The sequence below is a fragment of the Pseudochaenichthys georgianus genome, chromosome 21 (assembly GCF_902827115.2).
Source record: "Pseudochaenichthys georgianus chromosome 21, fPseGeo1.2, whole genome shotgun sequence".
NCBI classification, from domain to species: domain Eukaryota; kingdom Metazoa; phylum Chordata; class Actinopteri; order Perciformes; family Channichthyidae; genus Pseudochaenichthys; species Pseudochaenichthys georgianus.
This window is the reverse complement of record NC_047523.1, coordinates 27,233,712-27,253,801: the sequence shown is the minus strand read 5'-3', so window position 1 is coordinate 27,253,801 and position 20,090 is coordinate 27,233,712. Positions and strand designations below refer to the sequence as shown.

Sequence of the window (20,090 nt, the reverse complement as noted above, 5' to 3'; positions counted from 1 at the left end):
CTTAAGTTTCTCGTTTTGTGATTAAAGGAGAAACTTATACATCTGCTACAAGCCCTAAGTGATCGCAGGAGCAGCACCTTCTGTCAGCTGCGGCAGGTCCCCAGCGCGTCACCATGCTGAATTATGAAATCCGCGCGCCTGGAGTCCCTGCTCGCCCCCCTACCCCTCCCCCCTCTCGCCCCCTCCACCTCCCACACACTCTGACTCAGAGCTTCCTACTCTTCCTACTCCTGGTTTTTAATAAACACTAATTGAAAGTTAATTTCCCCAAACATCCACAAAAACAATGAAGCATAGAGACCTTATATCAAAATGTCTTTATTTGTGCGTGTGTCTATTTAAGCAAGACCAGCTGTTCAATTAGAAATATGCATCACACATGTCAGTGTACATATAAGGTAATCACGTTTTCAAAACAAATGAAAATGACCCACTATAAATAAATAAATACATATTCAAGTACAGCTCTTGTATTTATGTGTACAAATCAATAACCCTTTCAAACAATACATTGCAAACTACAATTATGGATCTGAAGATTTGATTATGTACCATATTTACCATAATGTATACACAGTCATTGTTAGTGAGCAACCTTTAAACATTTAACGTAAGAGCTTGTATTGGGACAAAGAGGCATTTTCTCTCAATAGCATCTGTGTATATAATGCTGCATCTTGTTATACTCTGAATGACATTATCAGTTTGAAGGTAACCGGGTCGGTGTAGTTTAATCTAATTGTAACACTTTTTTAAAGCAGAAATGGAAACTTCAACTAAAACCATTAGCTCACTTTTGTTGAATCGTATGATACCCTCATGACAGACACTTTTAACAGACCTTGCCTACACTCACAGTCTCTTTTGACCACACTGCATTTTTTCCTCACCGTAGGCGGTTGAGATACTTGGCATGTAGTGCCTTGGGAACATACCCTTCCTGTGGGAGCCCTGGGGAAGGGACCTGTGTGATAACATGACATGTGAACCAGGACTGTATGGCCACGATAAGGAATCATCAGATACCAGAGTCTACCAAACAGACAGGGGAAGTGGTGATAAGAGGGCGGCATTGCGTTTGATCCACTTATTTGGTGATGGCGAGGTTTGGAGTAAGACTAGCAGATTCCCATTAGACTTCCCGTTGTGTCATTTCTCAGTGGCATACATTCAGCCTCGAGATCCACTTACCATGAAGGATGTCAGAATAAATGTTTGACTCACACAGGGCATTTTTGTGAGCTTTTAGAAAACCTCCCAAAATTGTGTTGTGTTTGGTTTTAGATACTTGCTTTTATACTTTTAATAAAACGTTAAAAAGTCGTTTTTTCGTGGACTGGTGGGACAATTAATGGATTTCTGGTTTTGTTGAATGTAGTTCATATGAATTATAAACGATGATCTTGATCAGCTGAAAAACTTTCCAAGAATCACTCTACTGTGCAGTGTAGAGTTTGAGAGTGAATATAATTAGCAGTATGTGCAGGGATGCTTGTGAGATTGCTGTCTCACTGGAATCATATGGGTTTCTGAGGATGAATGTGGGAGGTAATCATTGCTTGTGATTTATTTGGTCAATACTCTGCTTCAATTGCATTCTGAGGGAAGTATTAGAAGAAAACAAGACAGGGTATTTTAGAGCGTTAAGAATAGATTTCTGCATGTGTGTTAAGACCTGTAATCTAAATATGCTAAACACAGTGCTTGTCCACAGTTGAAAATAGATAACATATTTGAATGATTTTCTAATGCTTGCCACATCCGGTTAAAATGTGTTAGAAGGAATTGGTTATTTCTGAAGGCAATTTAGTGTGAGGCACTGACTCTTTGTGGAGTTGACATGCTGTGAATGACTGTATGTGTTAGCATCATAAACTAAGAGAAGATATCCTCCTTTTTTGGAACAATCCACTAGATGGCAGTAGTACACAATCTGCTTCTTTAGCATCAACTGAGTCACGTTTCAACTAAAGACTGATTTGGAGAATATATCTGTGTTGATGCATGATTAAGCTGCAGGTAAATCGTGTAGCTGGGCTCCTAATAACTTCCTGTTCAGCCCTTTCCCTGTGCACTGCAGTATATCTGTTAAACAATATTGCTTTTTGATAATTAAATTAAATTAGTTTCATCTTGTAAGTACATTTTTGTTAAATGTTAGATTTCGACAGGGCCTCAAAATCAGGTAGCAGGACACACATTAGGCCTTACGGTGGGATTCTTGTGCCAGTGAATATGAGCCCTATATTCCCTTTCCCGTTGCCACACTCAAGACAATATTCTACTGAAGGTAACCCTGCTGAATTTGCTTGTATAATAAACATGTATACAACATCCCTACAATTATGGTAACAAATGTAAATAACAACATTGCATAATTGGCCTAACTGTAGGCTACCTGGTCAAATGCAGTTCCTATTCTCTAACACTTGTCTGTGCTGATGTACTGTCACACATACACAAGCAGCCCATGGCATCATAGTGTTATGAACCTTTAATGATACACATTAAAGAGTAAATCTGTCCTAGTGGGCAACCAACAAGAGAGCGCCTTTGGACATTTTTGTCATTCTGTTTATGACACCTATTTCTCATCCATTAATATGTATAAAGAGAGATAACAACTCTAAAAGCTACAATAAATGCCTCAGTTCTGACTAAAAATGTTTTAAAACAACCATTATCTAGGCAGGATATCTTATTTGATAAGATATGCCCTGCCCTGCCGTGGTGCCCTTGAGCAAGGTACCAGAAACCCCCCACCCCCCTCACTCCCATTGCTCCCCGGGCGCTGTACAATAGCCACTGCTCTTAGACTCCTAGTACTAAGATGGGTTAAAAGCAGAGGCCAAATGTCACTGTGTGTGCTGTGTGCTCTGCATGTGTGATCATTATAGAGGGTTTCATCCCTCCCAATTCAATTCAATTCAATGAATAATGTTCACTCAGTGAGTCATCCCAAATAATCCTATTCCTTTAAGGGAAATGTAAATTCCAAGAATCAAACATCTGTATGTCTCCCTGGTGTAGATGCGTTCTTTGCACAAGTGAAAAACAATCCATTTGTCTTTTGGAACCGGAGATGTTGAAGACAAAACAACAATTTCCAATCCCTTTGGTAGAGTGCACCTATATCAGATTAGTGACTGCGATTATTACTCCGATTACATCTTACATTGCACTTCTGCTCTACACTGAAGGGGAGTAATGGTGAGAAGGATATGCTATCTAGATGTCAGACAAACACTTGATGTACCACTCACAGAAACAGTCTCTGCGTCAGAGTATTTCCTCTCTGCCTCTCACATTTCCACTCAGCATGATCCTTCAAACATTATTGGCCACAAGGTATTGATTTTTCATTCTTCTCAATATCCCATTGCCGTTAATATAATTTACACCAGACTATCAAGGAGGCCTCCCCTCCCTTTACAGTACAGCCAGTATCTTCTAACCCACACAGTGAGCCACTCGACACTTGCCCTCCATTAGCTGCAGTTCTGAGTTTCTACCTGAGAGAAAAGACGTGGAAATTGACATTACATGCATAAGGGAGATTTGTGTTAGCGGCAGTTTGGACAGAAAACAAGAGCAGCAGAGGTGAGTTTGAGGCATTTTTATGTCTTTATTTCCCACAATTTGTAACATTTTTGACATCGGAGCATTTCAATCATAAGGGGTTTGTAATATGTTAGGGCCCACACCCATCTTTGATTACATTTGAAAGGAATGTGCATATCAAATTGAATCTATAACTGCAAGTTTGAGTGTAAAATCAATTTAAGTGAAAGTTGAAAGAGATTGTGTGACATTTGAAAAGAGAGTAGTTTGTTTAGGACTGAGGTATGAAAAAGGTAACTCTAACTATGTCTACAAAAAACTGTTACAAATAAATAATCTAAGTTTCTTTTAGACTATTTTTCACAGTCCAAAAATACACAAAGTCATTATGTGAAGTGGTAGCTATGATAGTTTGCATCAGTGTTAATAGATGATGGAAATCTGCAATAATATGTCAGTCAACCGTGATAACATGCAAATAACAATTATCTTCCATATCGTTAGGCTAATAATTATCCTAATCCGTGGCATTATAAATGAAGCTTGTTCTCACTGATGCTGGCTGATAGGCTTGGAGCCCAGCCTGCAGCAACACAGTGTTTCTGATTCAAGTGACAACGTCTGCTTGGTGACCTTAGCAGCTTTCCATGGGCACATTGATTTTTGTCCCACATTACAGATAATTGCTGGATGCTGTGAAATCTATCCTCCCAGGCCAGCAGGGAGGAGCTACTGCAGTGTTGACACGAGAGTAGCTATCTGATTTGAGGAATGTGATATCCTGCAATCTCATTGACTGCCATTGACTTATGTGTACTTCCTGTCTATGGTATGACTATATTTAACAGCTTATCAGGATACTTGTTTTCATGCCTGTTAGTGTTCTATTTTCTTACAGGCCGACCAATAAATTATAATGATAAACGATATGCTAAAAAGAGTTTCATTAAATAGTGCACTTTTATGTTAATTTTGTATTTAAACAGAAAGAACACCTTCAATGAGAACAGTGGCTGTGTCCAACTCCTTTTAACGGCTTTCCAACTTGCCTAATTAATTCAGATTAATGACGCATTGGCATATATTCTGTGGCAAAAAAGATAATTACCATGATTGTCTCCAAATATTATAAATCACATTAGTGGAATGAATGAATAAAACTGTTACCTTAAGGGAGGGCTAAGTTGTAGCTCTTATTATATTGATATGACTTTTCCTGTTCTGCATGGAGCAACTCTCATCATTTTATGCAAATGACTGCATCTACTGTTTGTTTTGCTCCATAAAGTAATGAAAAAGTGGCGTCCTTCCTGTTGTTATGTGAGGCACATATTTGCTTTGATGGACTGAAAATGATCTCGTATCTTTAGCATGCGGAAGTAACTGCATCGTTTCCTTTTGGTTGTTTGCTCAGCATTTATTTAACATTTGTATTCATTATTTATTCGAGAGCTTTGGGAGGTTTTTGTTACATGTGCCCTTAAGTGTGTTTTACTAATTTATCACAAAATTCAGCAGTGCATGTTGCGATCGTATAAGGTGTCAGAGCAAATTGTTAAGAAGTAGCAAAACATTGTTCTTAGTGAAACAAATAAGCCATCCACCCATGCACAGTGCACACGGTCAATCAGGCTGAGTCTCAAAACACACACTGCCTATCATCACTAATCATCGCTGCTTTGACCCCAAGACAACATGCTAAATGTGTTTCTTATCCATGCACTGTGTAGGGCTATTGCACTGTGAGCATCCCCTGTGCCCACTAAGTGGTGCGACCTGTGTGTCACGGAAAGCAGGCCACTGATGCAGCGCTGTGGCCCAGGGGCGAATGTTAGACCACATGATTGGATGGCTCCATGTGCAGTATTTATCTCTCAGAAAGGTCTGCGTTTGTCTGCTTTAACCTCACACAGCGCTCCATTGTGACTATATGACCATGCTCATCTACGGTATTTGCATAAAGAGGAACTATGCAATTTACGTTTAAAATTACTGTAAGGAAATTACTGTGAGGAAAAACACTGTCTTTGTTGTTATATAGGAAGCTGAACTTTCAGTTGTCTGCTGTGTGTACATGGCATGGGATGCGTTATGCAAGCAGTTCTTTTTGCTTGCAGAAGCAAAGACACACGTGCCTCTGTTCATAACTAATCACGCATCAGAGATTCTGCATGGTATAATCCAGCATGAACATCATAATGTTAAAATGCCATGGCTTTATGGAAATAAAAAAAACAAAAGAATTACTTGATAAAAAATATTCAATTTACGGGGTATGTATTATGTCAAAAACGCATTGCATTATATGATAGATGTTTGCAAACTACATTAGGAAATACATGTATAACCCTAACCCATTTAGGTTAAGGTCTAATTCTGTGGTTTATATAGGATTAAGGTTTGCTTCTGTTGGGGGACAGTTGGCAGACAGATAGTGATAGAGTTGGGATTATGGTTGAAGCTTAATATTTAAGCTCTCAAGGATGATAAAACACATGGCATTCCAAATGCATCGAGCAGGGATCCGATTAATATTTCAGATACTATTTGGTTGTTTTGTAAATGTTGTAAATAATACCATCAAAATAAAACTGATGTTTTTCTCAGCTGTTGGAAAATGTGTTTTGTCTCTCCTGCCACGAAATGTAACAACGTCACAGGTGAATTTCATCCAAACCGAATATATTTTCCATGGGAGGCTCGCGCATTGAGGCAGCTTTAACCAGTACAGCACCCCATTGCAGTCCAGCTGTTCAGCATTGATCCCTCTGTGTTTTCTGATGCACTGGCCCGGAATGTGATGTTATTTCATTACTGAGGCAGAGGCGACAAGCTCGGTCTCCTCCCCCAGGGCACCGGCCACTCACTTGGACAGGGGCACTGTATGTAATCATAACTGAACGGCTTAGTCAGACGAGCTCAGTTGCCTATGGGAAGTTCAAATTAAGCGGGGAGAAAGTTTAGAGTCAGGAGAAAAGTCGGGAACACACATCAGTGAAAGAGAATTGAAAGGCCTGGACAGGAAAAACAGAACCAAGCACTGCATTAAAGACCTGTCAGCAGCAATGGACTCAGACGACAATGAACTCGGTGTCTTCACTGTCATTCAGTGAGTAGTAGCTGTGGATTGTTCTGTACTAACTTTATAATTCAGTCAGAGCTGATTAGTCACAACTGTTATTTCGCTGATGATAGTTGATGATAGTTATCACACTAAAAGTTGTGTTTGTTGACGATAATAGAGGGTAATTTGAATGAGCATTGACTTAATCAAATAATGCTTATGAATAGATTTTGTGTTTGACGAGGAATGCAGACTGACAACCGTTAAGTTATTCTTTACCACTGCATCTGACTAATCATGTATTGTATGTTTTGTGGAATTTGCAAAGTTTTTCTGTGAGATTCGCAGCCTTCTTTAAATAATCAGTGTTTAAGAACTTTCACAATAACTTTTTTTTGTATACCTGCATCTTGAGTGACGGTAGTCTAACTACTGTATGGTTAAGTTATGTTCAGAGCCACATTTGTGACATGTTAAAGTTGGAAAAGCAAAATGCATTACCTTTGATGGCTACCTTCAATTTAGATGTGTAACTTTAAGAATCTTCATCTAGGATGTCACACACTGGCTCAACTTACTTAAATGTAAAAGGCAATTAATAACCATTTTAACACCTGTGTTTCATTTGCTTTAAGAAGTCAAAAATGGTTTACATTTGATCAGATTAGTAAGACATATAGCAAGATATTAGGGTTGGATACATAGAGTCTAAGATAGGATTTTCCCGAATATATTACAGAAGCAATCCTGAGAAACGTTTACAAATCTTATTTTACTTCAACTTTTATGCAAGTTATTTAGCTACAAACACTACTTTGTTATCCTCATTAAAACATACTGAATTGTAGAGTTACCAACACCTGATGTTATTTTTGGGAAGATGTAGCCTGTATCAACTAATTAACACATCGTTGCTTCGTTGGGGTCGGCCATAACCCTCTCACTCAATAAGCTCCGCCTCTTTACATTTAGTTTGTGTAAAAGCAATACAAAAGCAGCTGTACAGATAAGACAAGTAATAGTTAGGACAGCACAGCAATTATCCTACACTTTTCCTATCTTAAGTTATGATAGGAACATAAACAAAGGAATAATTCATCTGTAATGGCTTTTTTCATAAATCCGGTCTTAACCTTAATTACCTTGGTTACTAAAAATATCTGCAAGTTAAGAAATGTCTCTTTAAAGGTCACAGGAATAATGATAAAGGGAATTTGAATAAACAAAATGAGAACAGCTTTGATAGACTGGCTAATGTCCATGGTGGTCCGGCCTCCTGCCCAATGCATGCTGGGAGAAGCATCTTTCTGTAGCTACCCTGTGAAGGATAAGCGGATGTAGGAGTCAAATAGATAGAGGAAGTTACCAAATGTGACCTGCCATTGACCCGCATGTTTGATAACGTGCATGTTCACCAGAAACACAGCACATGTACTATAGGTGTCCAGCATTTTGTCAGTAACTTTTTACCACTCAACACTAAAAAATGTATTCCTTTGAACTTTATCAGCAGGTTTAGTGAAACTGGCAAACCAAATCCATGGTCTTTTCAAAGCGTAGCATAACGGCTGGTAACAGTTCACTTCTTATCCCAATTAATCACACCACTGAATATTCATGGAAGCAGATCTTCAAATTCCCTACTAAAAGGTGTATAAATCACCCAAAAAATTAACACAATGGTCCTGCACTAACAGATCGAGAAAGATACTGAGGTGGTTCATATATGAGGCGGATGCATGTTTACAAATTCCCCAAATAAGACAAAATGCTGCTGATGACAAAATTAAGTGTGGTTGCACTCTGAGGGCAGTTGGCATGCTGTGGACGCTGACACACATCTGGTTGAGGTCCAATGCCCACTAATGCTAAGTTGGGATCAGAGGGCGGTAATAGCTAAGTCACATTACCATACTGCAGAGTGTAGTATTAAATGCTGCTCAATCTGCAACACTAAACATGAACAATCCCTGAAAAATCGACTGTTTTTATGATTCAAAGTATAGATGTCTGCCTTGCTATCCAGCATGCTAAGCAATTCAAACACTGCTTATTTGAGTTTTAAAAGGCAACAAGCAATGAGATCCAAAGGCAGGACTTGCAGAATGTGAGCCCGGTTTTAGGGGCCAAGTGTGCCAGAATGACTGAAATCAGCTGTTTTAAAAGACTCAGAGAGAGGGGAGAGTCAGGGATGAGCATGGGTTTTATCGGTCAAAGCTTCAGCCATAGTCTCCTCAGATCACCATTCTGTCTGACCCTAATATTCTCTGCCACTAATGTTGGCCTCTGTGCCGCAAGCCCAAATGGAGAAAAATAACAGACTGAAATAGGCTGCGTCTCTCCACCCCCCACAGGACACCAAGGTTGTGTTTTAAGCAAATCGTCAGACATTTGCTCCTCGCTCATTCATGCATTTTCGATCTCTTGGGTTTACTCCACCAAATAAAAACGGCCTGACCCCTCCCAGGGATGTATCATCAGCTAAACTGTTTGGTTTGAGAATGAGATAACGTGATGATTCACTCCATTTTCTCTCTTTAAAAAAAATTGATAGATTCTCTCAGGTTCAGACTTTAAGTAAAACATTCAAATCTCTCAGAGACAATAGTGAGATTCACCGTTTCCCATCTAGTTGTATCTTTTCTATGGAAGCAAACAAATGTGAGCCTGAGTGGAAATGACAACATTCTTTATTGCATGTATCACTCTCAGCAAAGGCACATTGACTCACCCTGCAGAGGCTTATAAGTTGTGGCATTTTAATATAGCATGTTTGCTACTCGGCTGTGGAAGCTGTAACAAATCGTAGCTTGACATTTATATTCTATGTATTTATATTTATTTATCCATTACTACCTGCCACTTTTATTGATTGGAGTGTTTATTTATTGTTATGTTGAGGCCACAGCAGAGATTCACTTTGAATATTCATTTCATTTCAAACCTTTATTTAACCAGATTGGTCCCATTGAGATCATAGATCTCTTTTTCAAGGGAGACCTGCAATATAAATATAAATAGTTAGGGAAATATCTCATTGTATCCCTTTTTAAGTTGTATTATTTTGACTATACTGTTTTATGAATGAACAAGAGCAATGTGTTTGTGTCCTCAGTGTATTGACATGTTGAGCATTATTTATTGATAGTAGTAAATATCTGTATTCTAACAGCTTTGTCTGTTTCCTGTAGGCGCATCACAGATCAGGATATTGTCTGAATTCCCATTGTAGAAGATTCCTTTTATCAAAACTGTCTCAGCTACGTGAAGAAGTGTGGATCAGAGACAAGGCTAATTGGGTCTTGGTGGATTTTGACAGTGGTGCCTCATCTGTGCTGTTTGATTTATGAAGGTAGATCCTTCCTCTTTGTGGATGGCAGACACGTGGTGATTCTTCATCTGGAGATGGGGCTGAAATCGGGAGTAACACTTAGCCGAATAATATGTGGTTTAAATGTTCAGGACTCTGCTCATTCATCAGTTTACCGGCATTTGTAATCTTGGCATGCTAATAGGAACTCTCAAACACATTGAAATTGCCCTTCATCTTGAACTGGATGAGAAAACGTATATTAAAATGGATGGAGATTCTATTAAAAAATATCACAGAGGAAATGAGATTAGCAGGCGAATCACAACAGCCCTTGATTTCGCCCGTCATTAATTAATCACACAAATATTATTATCTAATACATCTCCATTCTGCATACGGCGATCGCACAATCCTGATGTTCTGTTGACACCAGTGAAACAGCTCGGTGCTTGTTTGTTTTGGGTGGAATGCTAAAATGTTTGGAGGCCTCTCATGAATAGCCTCATTGAGAGAAAGCATTTAGCAGCTGAACTGTTTTTGAAAGGTCAAAACAAATGCAGTGTACAGTAGGGGCATCCTAATGTGCAGCTGTGAGGCAGAGACCCCAGCTGGGGAGGGGGGACACATTAGGACTTCCTGTCTCCCGAGCTGCTCATCTGTTGCTTTGTGCACTCTCTGTACGAGCACATCATGCCGTGTGTCTCCCGCATGTCATCTCTCATCATTTAACCTTTTCCTGCTTGCTGGAAACACACCGCATGTCTGAGGATTGATGAGGCTCGCCTTTGGGGAATTCTTGAAAGCTGTCTGTATCCTTTAGTAGTAATCCTCATGGCCCTTGCTTCCATAAACACACTCACCATCCTCTCACATTCCTCATTTTCTCTCTCTTCCACTCTCATCTCCCACGACCATCGCCCCCCCTGTCCCTCCCTCCATCTCTCTGCTCCTGACTCTCTCTGCCTCTCTCCAAAGCTGTTGTTACTGTATGGCTCCCGCACATCATTCCACCGCGATGGAAATTAAATGAAGGTGGCTTAACGCAGCTAACAGAGGCATGCTTTGAAGGATGTAACCGGGGGAAGCTGCTCTGCCAGATCCTTTTGCATGAGCTGTGGATTTGCGCTGCTGAGGCGAGGACACAGCAATCACTCAGCCATGCAGAAGCCCAGACAACAGGACTAATCTCTGCACCTGACTTGTAGAAGCTCCACTTTTTTTTCCTGAATTATTTATTCCTCGCTGCCAAAGACAGTGTCGGACAATGGAGTGAAGTACATGGTTAATGTGTAGCTTTGACTGCAGTCTGCAGCGCACATGGATGTGTTCAGCTTTGTGAAGATGCCAAAGCTGTCAGGGTGAGTCCGACGGATGCTTCTGTTCGTTCTCTAGCAGGTGGTGTTTCGTGTCTTCGTATGGGCTTGATTTATATACGACACAAGAATCACATGTGGAACGAGGGGATTCAATATGCTGAGTTATTGATTGCTCAAGGGAGCAAGTTGTGCAGTCATGTATGATGTAGTGAAGTAGACAGGAGTGGGGTGGATGCAGAGGGTGATGCAGTTCTTTTATGTAAACTGTGTGGATATAAGTTCGTAAATGTCTTGGACTGCGGATAATAGTCATGGTTTGTTGCTTCATGTGGTGTCATCAAACCATACGTTCTGAAACACTACGAGGATGATGTGTGGCTGTTTCAAATTGAAATCACTTCAGGCCAAAGATAATGATTACCAATTCATGTCATAAGTAATTTTCAACCTTTTTTTTGTTTACAATTGACTGTTCCTGGTCTTTAGACTCATACTGTACATATGTGTGGTCATTTAATATGATTGGTCAAGTTCACATTCCATTGCCCAGAGCAGGAGGATGAACACTAAGAGATGACTGACAGTGGTTAAAGGCTTGCTGTTGCACAATGCAAACAATACATAGGAGGAAACAAACCCACCACATTTAGAGTCTTATTGTAACTCTTCAATTTTTAACATGAATGTGATGGTAAATATGTGGCATGTGAATGTTGGACTAAAAGTCTGGAGGAATGTATTCGTTGTCAGGGTGACACCTCACCTCATGCACCCATGGGTCTGCTAGATTGAGTTGATGTGCCCCAGTGGACACTAATCCTCCTCTGGGATTTGGCTCCATCAGAAACACCACAGACCACTGGTGGGGGAACAGCTGATCATAAATGGGAATTATTCAATCAGATACTGTTTGTGTCACAAGAATGCTCGCTCAGAGCATTTCGCTTATGAGTCATCAACAGACTGCACTGGTATTTTTCTCATTAGTTTAAAAAAAAGAAAGACAAACAATAACAGCAACCCACTGCAGTGAGGAAGGATAGTAATGCTTGAGATGTTTTTTTCTGCGTAGAATGAACATTTCCTTTCTTTACCATTCCTAGAGGAAAGCAGGCTTCAGATTAAAGGGCCGTTGTTTTCCAGTTAGTATCCCTCGGCGGCAGCATTTCTGATGCTGCTCCCAGTGGACCACCAAGGTCACTGCACCCTGTCACTGTTAATAAGCCACACAATGCTATCCCTGATTATGAGTTACCACTGCTACACTGGCGTTTTGTGTTTGTTTTCTCTCTCTCAGCTGCCAGAAAGCATTTAGATCAGCATGACTCTATTTTGCTAAGACTACAGAGAAACCCACTGTATGTACTTATAGATGTACCAGTAAGGGAACATTCTCTCCTACTTCTGCCTTACAACGCCCCCAGATGTGACTGCCTCAGAAACAAAGGGATGCTCTTTCTTACATTTTCCTTCATTGTTTTTCGTGTTTCAATCTAACACTTTCACATGGTTGATGTTCTTTTGTTGGAGGAGTGATTGCTAGATTTCACCCCCATGTTTTAAAAAGAAAGTTGGCAGCGTTTAACTAAAGTTTTGAAAAACTCCATCATTTGATCTTTCCATGTTGAACATTGGCTTGATTTTACTTAGGGTATGTCAATTTGAGAAACCGGCTCGAGATCGCTAGAATTTGAAAATACCCATGGAAAATACACGGCCCATCCTCCAACACACACGAACGCGCACATGACCAATGAAGGCACAAGATTAGTTTGTGCACAGATGGAAGGCTGACAGGCAGGTAGGCCATCCAGTTACTTTAGCCGGGCCGGCTAAAATGATTGATCGTGCTTTTTACAGTACTACGGCTTCCACAGATGACATTTTTTATGGATTTTTTGTCAGCACTTCAGATATTTATTGCTATCGGGATGTTAAGAGTATTCCATGGAATATAACAAAAAGTGTATCTCGAGCCGGTTTCTCAAACTTACATACCCTAACTTTAAGTGTTGTTAAACTTTTAATATATATCCTGTGCTTGTTAGAAAGGCAACATTACTGTGAAGATTATGAGCCTTAACATTGCACATCTATGGACAAAGCTTTAATTATCACAGTGACTTCCTAACTCAATATTGGTGCTGACATTTGTGTGTAAGGAATTGTTTGCATTTCCGCATTGCATGGATAGAATATTTTGTTGTTGTGCAATAGTGCAAAGTCGTGTAAAAGATACATGTTTGCATGAAATGTATGAGTGGAATTTTTTTCTACATTCCATCAAGATTAATTATATGGAACATCAGTAAAAGATAATTTACTTCAATCAATCAATCAATCAATCAATCAATCAATCAATCAATGTTTATTTATATAGCCCAATATCACAAATGTTACATTTGTCTCAGTGGTCTTCACAGTGTGTACAGAATATCAGTATGACAATACGACACCCTCTGTCCTTAGACCCTCACATCGTACAAGGAAAAACTTGCGAAGAAAACCCACAGTTTAAAGGGAAAAATGGGAGAAACCTCAGGGAGAGCAACAGAGGAGGGATCCCTCTCCCAGGACGGACAGACGTGCAATAGATGCCGTGTGTAAATTGAAAAGATAATACATTTGCAACATAGGTAGTCCAAATGTTTGGAAATGCATGTGTGTATAATAGGAAGATGAATCCACGAGGATATCCATCCAGGACCGATGATCCCGGACCACAGCCACGACTCACGATCCAGGGCTCGCGATCCAGGACACAGGACCGCAGGATCATCCATGACTCCGGATCCCGGCGTATATAGCAACACATCCTCACTCCCAGGTCGGCCTATGTTGACGTTATGTCAAGTCCCCTGCCGGCTTTTTCCAACGCAAGGGGGGGGGCCTTAGCGTCCATTTTCAACGCAAGGGGGGGGGCCTTAGCGTCCATTTTCAACGCAAGGGGGGGGGGCCTTAGCGTCCATTTTCAGCTTTCCGGGATGTCCATGTGCTTCTATGGACGCTCATGGAAGCACGACATTCATTTGTGTCGACTGCCCTTAAAGGCAATGTGAGCGTCCATTCTCATTGGATAGCGGAGAATTGTACACCCGGAAGTAAATATTCCCCTTACTGACGATTGATTTTACAGTGATATCTGCACTACTCATCGACTAAAAAACACCAGATTATCCTTGTTAATTACACAACATTGATTGGTTTAAATTGTGTGCAATGCTTTTGTATTTTTCCCCTTCGATTCGGAGAAACAAATCTTTTTTCGGAGTAAATGATGGCAGAAGACACTACACTACCCAGAATCCCCAGCTATCATTTCTCCCTGCAGAAAAAGAAAACATGGCCGAACTTCGTTTTATTCTGGGTGTAAAATGCCTATTTTAAAGTTAGTTTGGCTATTAAAATGCGTTTTGATGTCATTTGATGCGAGAAATATGAGTTGTTATTTCAGATTATGTGTGCAGTGGATGTAGGCTACATGATCTTTAGTTTGCTAGTTATTACGAAGATTACTTCAGGAAATTGCGTCCAACGTTTTCATTGTTACCAAGGTGGTTGCTAGGGACGCTGCTATCGATATTATTTCTGTTATGTTGTGTAACTGTTTAATGGTGTTATCTTTATTGCTACCCCCTTCCCCGTCAATGTATAGTGTTGGTCCACAGCGCAAACATATTAGTTAACAAAATCCGCATCTAAAGATACGTTATTTCCCCCTGTGCAATTCCAGTCTCACATCTCACAGCACATCGTCATTAACAAATACCGGAAACAGACCGAAAACGTTTAAAGAAAATAAAATAATACCTTATTCCGAGTGTGCTTGCTTTTCTCTTTGAAAGTCATCACATAACGGCATTGTAATACACGGTTCGGCTGCATTAAATATTACATATCTGCCGTAGTTCTGTATTTATAGAGCCCTGATGAGAAGACAAACATGAGGAACTGAAAACGTGACGTGGATCATAAATATATCAGCCATTAAACAACATCTTACATTTCTTTTCACACAATACGTCTCTTTGCCGTATCAACACTAATTCGGCTCACTTTTATATTTGATCCAATTGGTAGATAGGCTGTATTTACACCATAAAGGTGCACAGATGATATAAAGAGACACCTGGTGGTTAAAGCATGTTATTGAATTTCATTATTTTTATTATTAGATATTAATAGGATCCCTATAAAGTATATTCATTACTCGTTATTCTCTACTAATAGTTAATTAAAGACTGTATATAATGACTATTTTGCACATCCCGTTCAAGATTTCAAGATTTTCTAAGGTTTATTGACAGATCATATAGGCCTACACAACTATGGTGTAGTTCTGCACTGAATGAAAAACTTGGGTCGCAGGTTCCTCAATAGTGCATTACAAGACATCTATCAATATTTGTGCATACCTCCAGCAATGTTAACTATGTTGAAGCACTTATTTTAACTGATATTATACATAATGTATTATGCTCTTATAAGATGTATGCAGATATTTCATCTCCGGCCTTGTCAGGTATTGAACAATCAATAAATAAAGAACACAGAATTGTTAAATATAAAACACAGAATTTGTGTGATTATACTAAATGATTTTCAAATAAACACCACTGCAGATTTAACTGTTACACATGCTGATGTAACGCAAATGTTCCAACTTGGGATCAATAAAGTATATCTTATCTTAAGCTGATCGATGGCTACTGCCATATTTGCAAAATGTGCCTATGAACCTTGACAAGTGCATGTTTCAGGCTTATCAATTAATGTAATGTAATGTAATGTTATCAATTAACAACAGGAGGGGTCACAAACATAAGTCCAGCTGTTAAATAAAACTCTTCTGACCTTAGCTGGCGTGTGGGTATATATATTAATACTGCCCATTATGGGCACCAGCAATTTTCACCCATTTATTAATTATATGTTTTAAATGTGAGTGTTTCCTGTCCCCTAAACCTCCAGGGATGTACACAGTTTAATACTGGCAAATTCTTATTATGGGAAATACGAAAACGTCTTTTAAAACTACAACTCCCAGTAGAGACGTGCCATAGAGAACATGTTGCGAAACAGAATAGCCAGCATGTGTAGTTCTGGGGACGGGGTGGGGGAGGGGGGGACGACGCGGTGGACCCGTTCAAATCCAGTTTTGAACAGTCTGCCGTGGTTCCATCCCATTTCAAGTGCTGTTCGAGGCTCGGTAACCCTCGGAGCACACTCTCCAATCACAGAGCTTGAGGACTATCACGGGGTTTGTCAAACAGAGCACATGGTGTAGTCCAAACGATAGCTGGGGATTCTGGGTAGTGTAGTGTCTTCATTGCCTTTAAGGGCAGTTGACACAAACGAATGCCGTGCTTCCATGAGCGTCCATAGAAGCACATGGACATGTGGCTGAATCTAATCAGCCCTAACTATAAGCTTTATCAAAAAGGAAGGTCACCACTTGTTTTGCATGACTTCACTCATGGCTGGGATTTTCTTAAAAAATCTATTATGTTCGACATGTTTTGACTGCAAACTTTTTGCACAGGAAATCACTGGTCTGGACACAAATTGATTAGCCTAATTGTTCATCAGAGTACACAGCGAGCAACAGATCTGTCATTGTTAGCTGTTCTCGTCAGAAGCTCTCAGGGAAGGGTATCAGAAATGGCTTTTGGTCAGAGATGGGAGCCAGCTGGCTGGTGCACGAGGTCCCAGGCAACCATTTATTTAGTTCTCTCCTTTAAAGCTTTTAGCATAAAAGCAGTGAGTCGCACAATAAGGTGAATCCACGTCTAGTTCAGTGCCCACGGGCTAAATTCACCACTATGTTTGCTTGATGTTTTACATAACGCACTGCGAAGCAAAGGAGGCTTTGGGGAAATGCAGGGTATAAATGAAATAATAATGAAAAGATAGATGTCTATGCTTCATTCAAATGAGAAAATGTGTTGTGCGTGTGCAACCATGCACATTGAAATCTGCAAGTACAGTATAGGTGCTGCAGCAGGCTCTGTTGTGTATCCAGGTTTCATAGCTGTTTAGTAAGATAATAGTGTTTGCTGTTGAACAGGTATGCAGGGGGGCTGTGAGGTTTTACTCACTGTAACAGAGCAGGAGGATCATAGCGTGTGGCCTGTTTCCCAGATGCTATTTTATTCCCACCCAGAGGAGATTAACTAACCAAAAACCTTTTCTATATGGAGGCACCACAGAGCTGCTCAGGATAGTGCAGTTGCCCATGGCAACAATATCAGGGCTTCCAAAGACAAACACAGAAATACAATATTCAGTGGGTTTAATGGGGGGGATATAGACTCATATTCTCAAGTCTGTGTTAGAAATTCCCTCATGTGATCTGATTTAGTTGGGAAAGTGGTTTCGTGTAAATGAGGGATATATAAAAAAAACACTGTTTGATTCTCTGATGTCAAATAAAAACAATAAGTAGACAAAAACAATGAGGTAAAAATCCCAGAATGATGGGCAAGAATAGTACGATGACATTAAGCAATGTTGTGGTGCTCTTGTCGGCAATATTTTTTAATACTCTAACCGTCAATTTAGAAAAATGGCATGTTCTTTTGCCGTATTCAACACAAGATTAGAATGAAGCAGAGGGCCGATGTTCCTGAAACAAAAGCAGTGCGTTTGTCTCCTCGACAGTATGGAGGTAGTCTGAAAAGGAGAAGTGGAATAAGGCCTATAATCAGTGCGGTTCCTCTCTGTCTGAACCACTTATCTGCTCCTCCCAGGAGATGGTCATCTCATCTGCTGTCTCTTCACAGATTTCATATCCAAACAAAATCACATTAGCAGTCTGTCTCTGCATAAATGTCTCTGTTTAGCACCGAGAAGCAGCGTCACAGACTCCTTAATGTGTTTCTTCCCTCACTGTCACAAAAAGTGACCAACAAATATGGATATTTTTATTTTTTCGATTAAAAAAAGCTGGGTATGTGTGCAGTGTTAAATGTAGACAGGCATTACAATTGTAATATAAATTCACGATCCAAAGAAATCCAATTCTATCTATTAGTTTAAGTCTATTGGGAATACATTTGTGATGATGTGTTTGCATTCAGTATTTAGTTATTTTCGATTGAAAAAAGTTGGGTATGTGTGATCAGTGATAATAACAATTGTCATGGATGCCTGATCCAAAGAAGTCCAATTATATCTATTAGTTTAAGTCCTTTAAAACTACTGGTAATGCATTACAGATGGTGTGTTTCCATTCAGTGTTTACCTGTGTGTGTATTTATCAAGCTGCAACTGTTCTGAATGTTGCTCTGACATAATGAAATAGTTTGTTAATAATACATAAGATCCTATTGGACAGGATCTTTAAAAATCACACACTCTACCGGCTTCACTGTAAGAAAAGTACGTGCTGTTTAAGTAATGGTGATGTAGCTAAGTAATATTGATATTAATGTGGCCCTCTAAACTCTTCCGGAATAATTCCCTGACTCCCCCCAAGTGCATGCTGGGAAAGCTCTAAGAGCCAATAAGTAAATGCAGAGATTTGCCCTTTGGCGATGAGCACGTTCATGTCAGTTAACAAGTTGCAAATGGGGACTTTGACACAAACTCTACTTCGAGAAAATACCTCTCTGAATTCCTGTTTGAAAATGAACAAATCTTTATATCCAATATGTGTAATGGCCGGCATGTGGCAACAGAGTGTGGTTTGCTATAGCCAAGCCTCATGGAGATTATCCATGTCAATTATTTAACTAACTTGAGTGTCTCTGTTGGAATGTGCTCTTCTTAGCTGCGGCTTGTCCATAATGCATAGTAACTCCCTACATTAACAGGATTGCAACCTTCATAACGCACCATAACACTCCTCGGTAAGGTGACTGGCTTGTATTTAGAATAATGAAAGGGAAAGTGAACTACTGTGATAAAGCAAGGATCACATTGTTCATGCAGTTTTTATGAAGGACTGAAAACTGATCTTTCCCATCCCAGAGGCAGTACAATTAAACTCACATGTTGAAAATGATAGTGGCCGATCATGAATGACATATTCTTGCCACATTCATCTGAACAAAGATATTAAGATATGATCAAAATGAAGCATTTGAATTTGTATGGTACAACCTTGATGCTAGTTGCTGTGGTAACAAAGGATTAGACCTTCTTGCAACTCTATTGATTTTATGAACTATGAGTCATTTTTCATTTCCCTCTTTTTGTTAATGATGGTTATAGATTATGCTTTGGTTGCTCCTGGGAGGTTAACTTTGCACAATTACAACAAGAATGAGTCACTATGTATTTTTTGCAGTTTTTGTGCAATTCGTCTTAAAATAATATACATTTGTTTGCAACCTCTTGTTGCCATTGTCCTCCCTTTGACTCTTGGGTAACTATTCATGAATTGTGCAGCATGGCTTGCCCACTTGGCGCTCAATTACTTAGTCCGATGTGACCGTGCAGCCATCATTTATTTATGCTATCGCCGAGGAAGATCAGTTTCACTGTCCACCAGTTGGTGAACCTTTTCAGCCTCTCTGTAAACTGGAGTGCTGCGACTCAATGGAATAATGCACCTCCCGCCTGTAGACGAAATAAATCAAAGATCACAGCGTCTATGACTGTGTCGTTAATACAGACAACTTGTGGCTGAGGGACAGAACATGGATTATGGCATACAATTTTTAAGTTCAGAAACATATTTTAAAGGCACAGCGTCTAAAACTGTAAGTACATTATGCTTTATTACGTAGTAGACCTTTGGAAAATGTCATTTCCAAAGGTGTAATCCTTCAGAAATACCATCGTCAAAGAATACTATTCTTATGCTGTAATTCTTTGATCTTTTATACATTAC

At 39.7% G+C, this 20,090-nt stretch overlaps 1 protein-coding gene across 1 annotated transcript in view; it reads left to right on the top strand.

Annotated features, from left to right (window-relative positions):
• Positions 1-6,588: 6,588 nt before the first annotated feature.
• The window catches only part of frmpd4 (FERM and PDZ domain containing 4), a 38,731-nt gene continuing 25,229 nt past the window's right edge, over positions 6,589-20,090 (top strand). Inside the window, exon 1 of the mRNA XM_034109794.2 lies at positions 6,589-6,670. Within this exon, the coding sequence (XP_033965685.1) occupies positions 6,627-6,670 (44 nt within the window). The 5' untranslated portion in view covers positions 6,589-6,626. The remainder of the gene's footprint in view (positions 6,671-20,090) is intronic.